This window comes from Gekko japonicus, unplaced genomic scaffold (assembly GCF_001447785.1).
Source record: "Gekko japonicus isolate JY-2015 unplaced genomic scaffold, Gekko_japonicus_V1.1 scaffold2749, whole genome shotgun sequence".
Classification (NCBI taxonomy): Eukaryota; Metazoa; Chordata; class Lepidosauria; order Squamata; family Gekkonidae; genus Gekko; species Gekko japonicus.
The window spans coordinates 99565-109517 of NW_015167620.1; the positions used below are offsets into that span (position 1 = coordinate 99565).

Genomic DNA, 9953 nt, shown 5'->3' on the forward strand with positions numbered 1-9953 from the left:
TGTGGCCGGCATGACTAAACACCAAGGTGCACGGAATGCTGTTACCTTCCCACCGAAGTGGTACCTATTTATCTACTTGCAATTTCTTGCTTTCATAAGAACATAAGAGACGCCAATGTTGGATCAGGCCAAAGGCCCATCCAGTCCAACACTCTGTGTCACACAGTGGCCAGAAATACCAGTGCCATCAGGAGGTCCAGCAGTGGGGCCAGGACATTAGAAGCCCTCCCACTGTTGACCCCCCCCCCAAGCACCAAGAAGACAGAGCATCACTTGCCCCAGAGCCCCTAGCTATACCTTGTGGCTAATAGCCACTGATGGACCTCTGCTCCATATGCTTATCTAATTCCCTTTTGAAGCCGTCCATGCTTGTAGCACCCACCACTTCCTGTGGCAGTGAATTCCATGTGTTAATCACTCTTTGGGTGAAGAAGTACTTCCTTTTATCCGTTCTAACCCGACCGCTCAGCAATTTCATGGAGTGCCCACGGGTTCTTGTATTGTGAGAAAGGGAGAAAAGTACCTCTTTCTTTACCTGCTCTTTCCCATGCATAATCTTATAAACCTCAATCATGTCACCCCTCAGTCGTCGTTTCTCCAAGCTAAAGAGCCCTAAGCGCTTTAACCTTTCCTCATAGGGAAAGTGTTCCAACCCTTTTATCATTCGAGTTGCCCTTTTCTGCACTTTTTCCAAAGCTATAATATCCTTTTTAAGGTGTGGTGCCCAGAACTGCACACAGTATTCCAAATGAGGTCTCACCATTGATTTATATAGGGGCATTATTATATTGGCTGATCTGTTTTCAATACCCTTCCTAATAATCCCCAGCATAGCATTGGCCTTCTTTATTGCAGTCACACACTGTCTCGACATTTTCAGTGAGTTATCTACTACAACTCCAAGATCTCTCTCTTGATCTGTCTCTGCCAGTTCAGACCCCATCAATGTGTATTTATATTTAGGATTTTTGGCTCCAATGTGCATCACCTTGCACTTGGCCACATTGAACCCCATTTGCCATGTTGACGCCCACTCGCCCATCTTTGACAGATCCCTTTGGAGTGCCTCACAATCCTCACTGGTTTTCACCACCCTGAACAACTTTGTATCATCCGCAAATTTAGCCACTTCACTGCTTACTCCCATCTCCAAATCATTAATGAACAAGTTAAAAAGCAGTGGACCAAGTACTGATCCCTGCGGTACCCCACTGCTTACCACCCTCCACTGAGAAAATTGCCCATTTATACTCACTCTCTGTTTTCTATTAATTAGCCAGTTTTTGATCCATAAAAGGACTTGTCCTTTTATCCCATGATTTTTGAGCTTACTTAGGAGCCTTTGATGAGGAACTTTATCAAAAGCTTTCTGGAAGTCAAGGTAAACAATATCTATTGGATCCCCCTTGTCCACATGTTTGTTCACCCCCTCAAAGAACATTAACAGGTTAGTGAGACAAGATCTTCCATTACAGAACCCATGCTGAGTCTGCTTCAAAAGGTTTTGTTCATCTATGTGCCTACTAATTCTTTCCTTAATAATGGTTTCTACCAATTAACCCGGTATCGACGTCAGACTGACTGTCCTGTAATTTCCCGAATCTCCTCTGGAACCCTTTTTAAAGATGGGAGTGACATTTGCTACCTTCCAGTCCTCAGGAATGGAGGCAGATTTTAAGGAAAGATTACATATTTTTGTCAGGAGATCCACAAGTTCACATTTGAGTTCTTTCAGAACTCTCGGATGTATGCCATCCGGGCCTGGTGATTTATCAGTTTTTGAGTTGTCTATCAGTTTTAGGACTTCCTCTCTCGTCACCTCAATCTGACTCAGGTCTTTCAACACCCCTCCCGAAATCAGCGGTTCTGGAGTGGGCAAGCACTTCTCATCTTCCACAGTGAAGACAGAGGCAAAAAATGCATTTAGCTTCTCAGCCATTTCCCTATCATCCTTCAGTACTCCTTTTACCCCTTGGTCATCCAAGGGCCCCACTGCCTCCCTGGCTGGTTTCCTGCTTCTAATGTATTTGAAGAAAGTTTTATTGTTGGTTTTTGCATTTTTTGCTATATGCTCCTCATATTTCCTTTTTGCCTGCCTGACCACAGACTTGCATTTTATTTGCCATAGCCTATGTTCCGTTTTATCAGCCTCACTGAGACTAGCTTTCCACTGCTTGTGTGAGATAAACTGGGGTACCTGCTTATTATACACGTACAAATCCACAACTAAACTACTACGAATCAGGGATTCCCACATCAAAACTTACAGCTACCTGAATCGATTATCCTTTCTTGAATTGTTTTACACAGCCATTTGTGTCGCAATTCTTACTTAAGAAGAAGAAGAGAAGAGATTGGATTTATACCCTGCCCTTCACTACCCAAAGGTGTCTCAGAGTGGCTTACAAACTCCTTTCCCTTCCCCTCCCCACAACAGACACCCTGTGATGTAGGTGGGGCTGAGAGAGCTCTTTCCAGAACTGTCCTTGAGAGAACAGCTCTTGTCAGAACTACGGCTTGCTCAAGGTCATCCAGCCAGGTGCAAGTGGAGGAGTGGGGAATCAAACCCAGTTCTCCCAGATTAGAGTCAGCGCACTTAACCACTACACCAAACTGGCTCTCCTTTATGAGCCTTTATAAGCCTTTATGAGAGAGGAACAGCTGCAGCATGACCAGCCATGGAGAGACAGAATGAAGGAGGGGGAAAACTAAATAGACTGCTTGCCTTTGTACCAACTACCTACCGTAGATAGCCTCTGGGAGAACAGGCTGGGCTGTCTTGAGAGCTCCATGCAAGACAAGAAGCACTGAGGACTCCTTTTAAGTTTTCAGTCTGAAACTTTTAGAGATCTAGCTTGACCAAGCTCAGGCCACTATTAACTGTCAGATTAAAATCTCATTTTTACCCAACCTTGATATATAGAAGCCCCTTATATATGACAAATCAATGGCTGCAATGATATATTGACTATTTCCAGGATTTTCTATTCTTTGACCCTAAGATGATGTCCTCTGTTTGACAACAAAAGGAGACATATAAATGAAAGCAGTTGGAGAATGATGTGAAATTGTTTCCATGTACCAACTAAAGTTATATGGCAGAGTCTATTCATGACCATTTATTGCAGTTCTACACAAGGCAGCAGACAGGATGCAATATTCCTAAGAACATGAGTTTTAATTTCCTTTTAAAGCAAGCTTCTAGCACTTCTGCAAAGTTTGAAAGTGGAAGGCAATGGGCTGGATACAGCCAGGCTTTTCACTCAATATTACTCAATTTCCTTTCCTACTACAGCTCCTGTTCCACATGGTTTTTTACATGCAGGTCCCATGACCTCCAATTAACCTTTTTGGTTGTCAAATGAGACCTCATTCTCCCTTTTAAACCAGTGGAAAAGTTGGTTGGACCCAACCCAATATGTGGTGAAATCTCAGAAACCAGAACAGCTGAACGTCAACACATTGAAAACTACAAAATCAATTAGGTAAAGATGTAAAAAAACTCGGATACATCTACAAAATCTGTACAGGTCACAAATTTCCTGTGGTTTGGCACGCAATTCTGTTTATTTCATTATGGTCCTATCTTCCTTGATCACAGTGGGTAGACTTTTCTCTTTCAACTGGTGTTCCCTTACTGACCCATCCTTCTTGTTTTTAATTTAATTTTAATTGTTTCCATATATATGTGTGTGTGTGTTTATGTGCACTATTTTTTTTAAAAAAAATTAATGTCTTTGAAATTGTTTGCTGCATTGAGGACCCCTAATTGAATAGAAAGCTGGAATTCAATTTTTTAAAAATAATAATTTGCTTAATTTGGGTGACAATTCTTGATTTCTATCCTTGGTGCAAAGCACACTAAATTCTGAGAGTACAAAAGGCCCTCTTAGAGGGATCTTGAGCCAACATCCTCTCCCTTCCTGCATAAGTGCCACTTCTCATGCAGCCAGTGCTACTGGCTGGCTTGAAAGGCAGCTGCTGCTCTAATCTTTGTGCAAAAGTGTTGGCTTCTGTTTCTTGCCTTCCCTTTTGTTTCCCATGATGTCTGCACATAGTTGCTTTGGGGTAGGGGGCTACCCTCAATTATTTTTATAGCTTTTCAATTTTTTTGTCCAGACACGGGAATTACAGAAATATATGCTTTTTAAAATTCATATAGTAGGACCTACTAGATTTATAAGACTGCATATTGACCCTCTGCTATATAATAAATAACTGCAAAAGGTGCCTTGATTCCTATAGAAAATGGAAGCAAACACTACTAATATCACCTGTTTTGAATATTTGGGGAATTGCCTGGTCTTGGCGTAAGCTGGAATATGACGATTAATAAATCTAATAAATAACAAAAAGAACAACAATAATAATAAAGAATGGTTTATAAATTTTATATGTTTAAATGGCTGAGCGGGGTTAGTGTACAGTTTAGAAAGATTACTGGGATAAATCAGGGAGATCTGAACTTTGTGTAGGTTTATATTTCAACTCATGTAACTGTCATGGGCATTAATGCATATAAGTATTTGTGGCTGATTAATGTGTGAACCTTCTAGTTCTGCCTCTGCAAAATAATAAGCAGAACACTTGGCTAACAAAACGCTTTGCACTAATTTTATGACATGCTCTATAGAGATCAATTTTAGCCAAAACAGATATTGTGTATTACTTGAGATAATGACATAACTATGGCTGGTTGCGATGTAAACTAAACTTTTTAGAAATGCAAAAAGCCTATATCAGATATCAGACAAATTCCGCAACATAGAAAGGCATAATTTTGAAACCTGTATATATTCCCAAGATTTTTCTTTAATTTTGTGTAATTTACTCTGAAGTTTTCACCTTTGCATAATTTTATTCTGTTTTTGCCAGTCACGGGGAGGAACAGCTCTGAGCTCCAATCATTAGAAATCTTATTCAGCATCTCTCTGGATTCTGAGATTTTATTAGGTAGATGCTATTACTGGTAACAACCGCAAGCATAGTTTGCAACCCTAAAAGGTAGAAACAGCTGTTTGGCTGAGATATCCAGAATAGTTGATTCTGTGGTCAAATGCAGGTGAGGCAGTGATGCTTCAAATTTCTCAGCAACCTGCTTGGCAAACAAACTTAACCTTGAAACTCACAATCAGACTGTGAGCTAGTCAGGGATATCTTTGAATTGCATCCAGGAACTCAAACAGCTGCTGAACACTAAGTTTGCAGCTGGCTGTTGGTCAGAAGCCAGCTCACAGCTGACTGGGGGATCAGCCAACTACTCGGCAAAACAGAAAAGTTGCAAAAAGGAGCTCTCCCCACAGTACAAGCTGAGCAGGGACAGATTCAGCTATTTGAATCTCTGCACTGCAAAAGGGAAAGGAGAAAAAGGATTCTCTCCTTTTTCTTTAGCCCAAGACAAGCAGAAGGGAAATCAGCTGGGCTTATGACAACCCCACCCCCACCCCCACCCCCCATTGCTGCATCTCAGCAAGTCTTGGAGACAGCAAAGTTTCCTGAACGGGAGATCAGAAGAATCTGACTTCCAGCTGATCAGCTGGGAATCAGCTCTTGACCTCCAATTGCCAGATACAGAGCAAAATTTCCCCAGTAGAAGAGCCAAAGCTGCTTCTCAATTGATCCCTCATCAGCTGGGAGTCAACTTCTGATGGCTGCAAGTAGAATGTGCCTGTGAATACACATGAACAGGTTGCAAACAGTCTGTTGATTAATTGGCTGCCTGATCACTACTGGCAAATGGGAAGTGAGCTGAACTGGCAGGTGTTCTAGCATCCCTAAGGTGAGGGGAGACTGACTTCTACGTATTGCAGCTTTAGCTGCAGAAGATCTGTTGACTATCTTAATTAGGTTAATACTGTGAATGGCAACCAGACAGAGGATTATTTCAAACTTTGTAAACATGTGTGTGTGTATGTGTGTAGATGTAAATCAGCTCAGGCAAACTAACCTGTAGGTATCAAAAGCTACATTAAATAAGATAACCTAGGCTGGAAATGTACAAGTGCCTTTAGCTACAGCAGTCCCCAGTTGGATATATTTAATTTCTTGCACCATACCTTTCGAAGTGGTTTGAGCTTGGTCTCCATTATAAAGTCATACTTGCAGAGTTCACAGCATCGTGTGTCTGAGCTCTTAATCCACTGATGCAGACAGGCCTGATGAACAAAACGTAGGGTCCCTGTGCAGCGACATGGTGTGATGAGGGGGTTTTCATCGTCTCCCTCACAGTGACAGATCCTGACAGGAAGGACAGCAATAGTAAGTGAGCAAATTTAAAGCTTATTTGCACTGTCTTTCAAGCTAAGAACTGCCATTCAAAGTGCTGAAAGCTTATGACCTTTTAGATTAGATTCCAGAATTATACTTATTTTTCCCCAGTATGTCAGTTGGCTTACTGTGTGTCCATTTTTAGCACTAGCCAAAGATGAAACAATAGGAGCAATGTGAGTATTCTCCCCAACGTACATGGTACAGAATTCCATTCTTCTCACACCTTAGTACTATCCAACTTAGTAAACTTATTTTACACCCCTCTCACACACAGCATGATTTAAGTCCCACTGACTTTAAGTCTCATTGAAACAAATTGCATTTAAAAGTTTGTAAAAGAACTAGATCATGCCCACTGTTCTTAATTAAACTGCACACTCCTTAAAGTACAAAGGAGCAAACTGGTAACCTGGACACAATTGGCTTAAGATACAACCCCAGCAGTCCCTGTTAGGATTGCCAAGCCGGCATCTGGCAATTCGGGGAGCTTTTGGGAAGAGGGAGAGGGGGAGTGTTGCATGATTCAGTGATGTCACTTCTGGGTGAAGACCTAGAAGCAACATCACCACATCAAGTGACAGTCCAGGAACTCCCCCCAATCTCTTTCCCACAGAGATTGGGAAAATTCCTAAAGTGTCAAGGATGTGATGACCAAGTAGACAGTACATATGCAATGTCACACACCCCCCCCATTTTTCCCATGGTGATAGCTGGGGGTGGGTGGGAGATCCCCACCATGGTGGGCAACCTCTTAAGCCTAGCCCCTGTGCATCTGGCCAACTTTCTTGAGAAGTAAGCTTCTGGGGAAATAAGCATTTATCATTTTGAACACATGGCACTTTGTGGCTAGTACTAGCACCAGTGGCACCCTAAAAGGCCGACCACAAACTTGGTCTTAGCCGTTAACGGAAACCAGTATTCCTCTACATGTGAACTTTTATTTCAACTCTAATTATCTCATGATTTTGCACATGATTTTATGCTCTTTGCCTGCTTTTTAAAAAGTCTCTTACATCACATAATCTAACAGTCAGAACAAACAGTAACACTGTGTACATTAGAACCAAGCTTGAGTCCAGTGGCACCTTTAAGACCAACAGAGTTTTATTCTGGGTATGAACGTCCGTGTGCACGCACGCTTCTTCAGATACGTTGAAAAAGAAGTCACCAACCATTACATATTGGTAGCGGGCAATGTTCTTTCTAATTTGTTTTGCCCACTGAGTGGAGCAGTTTCACATCCTGAGCAGAATCTAACTGCTGTAATCTTAAAATGGCCAATGGGCAGTGCAAGACCCTGTGTGGCTCCAGACTGCTGCTGAGCGGGGCTTTCTTGTGTTAATGAGCAGCTGCTCACAGGCACAGCTCAGAAGGAACACTGGTAGCAATGAGGAGGATGTTGCCAGGAAGGGGCAATTAGAGCTAAGACTGGATTAAGGCAACTGGCAAGACCCATGAAGAGCAGGAAAATAATATTGGTTGAGGTTGTACTTACATTTTCTAAAATATTTAAACTGCATCTCTTATCTAAAAAAGTGAACAACTGTTCACAGGAGTTTCCTGGGTTAGCAGAAGCAGCTATAATTCTAAAAGACAAGGAGACAGACTGAGGATGAATTACAAATAATTTCCTACCGAAAGTGGAGGTCATTTGAGGAAGACAAATGTTAAAGTGAATGGTGCCTCCTTGTGTGGTATACTGGTTTGAGTGTCAGATTAGGATCCAAAAGACCCAGGTTCAAATCTTTATTGTGCCAGGAAAGCTTGCTGGGTAACCTTGGGCAAGTCACACACTCCCAGCCTATCTTACCTCACAGAAATGTTGTGAGGATAAAATGGAGGAGAGCAGAATGATGTCAGGTGCTCTGGGTTCCCCTGGAAAGAAAGGTGGGGTCTAAATAAATAAAATGTTGATGGGGGAGGAAGTGTGGTTCAGCTATCAGAAGTTTGGGCAACTCTGATCTACCCTTACAGAGAAGATATCATGCTGCTCTGATATGAATACATACAAATGAAATCTATGGTTCTTATGCACAAGTAACCATGGGAACAACCCAGCTACCATTAGCTGTAACAACAGTGAACTGACTAGTTAGCAAAAACTGATAATAAAGGAGGAACAAATATGAAAACGAGTGAGTTCCCACATGATCTGAGCAAAACCAGCTCTTCCTACTATGTGAAGAAATGGCATTACTGAAGAATAAACCAAATCCTGTCCTTCATGAATACTTTTAAAAAAAAATAATGAAAGTTTGCCTGACATCATCATGCCTTCTCCAACATATCCAGTTCTTTAAGGTCAACTTTATGCTTCTGTGAAGGAAACAGCAGGAAGCTCATGAAAGATCATCAAATCAGTCTATGTGAGATTCACTCTTATTGCTACTCAATATATGCTTTATTCTGCTGGTCATGAACATAATAAATTATTGATTGGTTGATTCACTCTGTTTCCTACATAAAAATGCTTTCTGTGTTGGAAACCTGTAATATGAGATGAGCCCCAAGTGAAAAAGTAAAACAATAGCCATTAGCAAAGAACAAACATTCCTAGCAGCTAATTAAGCTTTGTGAGTGTCATTATGATTTTGCCAGTGCGTCAATGGTAATTTCCAAGTTGTACCCCTTGCCAGTTTAGATAAAAGTTTTATCTCAATGTAAAACATTACATGAAGAGAATATCATTTTCTTTCTAAATTAAAGCCATTTCCCGAAGGGAAAATACATAGCTTTATTCATGTTAATTCTAGCTACATATAATTTATTTTAAGACCTCACTATCTGAGCCATTTAGAATTTAGACAAATAAACTGGGGACCCAGGAGTCCTTTTCAACCACTGTCAGAATTGTTTTAAATTATTTTAAAAGCTAAATATCACCCTAAAACTTCATTAGAACAGGCAAGTAAAATGACACAACCACTTTGAATACAACACAACAATTTCTCAGTTAGAAATGCTTTATACAAAACACAGAGGAAATGATTATGGAAACAACTTTAAACATGTCAAGTGTTCTTGTCTTCCATTTATTTCAGCTGTGTTGTAATTTATTTACTCATAAAATCATTGGTTGACATGGCCGAGGGGGGGGCAGATTTACAACTGATGATTTGTGCCTGCATGATATGACTAGGTCCTTTCCCACTATTACCAATGATCTGTAACAGAAAAACAGACACACAAATGCCCTCTCAGACAGGTAACAGTCAAACATGTGAGTGTGTTTATAGCCTAATACCCACCTCCTGTGCTGTGAGAAGTGATGGAAGCACAGGTATAACTTTTTAAGGACAAGGAAAAGAAGATCAAACAAAGAGCCATGCGCTCTTTGTGTGTGTGTGTGTTAAGTGTCGTAAAGTCACTTCTGACTCATAGTGGCTCTATAAATTAATGTCCTCTAAAACATCCTATCATTAAAAACCTTGCTCGGGTCTTGATTGAGTCAATCTATCTCATGCTGAATCTTCCTCTTTTCTGGCTGCCTTCAACTCTTCCTAGCATTACTGTGTTTTATTGTCTTTTCCAGCATCTATTGTGTCTAAAGGAGCTTTGTGCTGGTATGACTGGGACAGGAACTAGACTTAGATTTAATAGTGCCCCTTGATTCTCAACACAGGCTGGAAAAGAAGCAGGAGAGAGAGAGAGAGAGAGAGAGAGAGAGAGAGAGAGAGAGAGAG

General features: G+C 41.1%; 1 protein-coding gene across 1 annotated transcript in view; it reads right to left on the minus strand.

Annotated features, from left to right (window-relative positions):
- MARCH1 (membrane associated ring-CH-type finger 1) overlaps positions 1 to 9953 on the minus strand; it is a 126453-nt gene that overhangs the window by 33428 nt on the left and 83072 nt on the right. The window contains exon 4 of the mRNA XM_015414024.1: positions 6057 to 6237. Coding sequence (XP_015269510.1) covers positions 6057 to 6237 — 181 coding nt within the window. The remainder of the gene's footprint in view (positions 1 to 6056; positions 6238 to 9953) is intronic.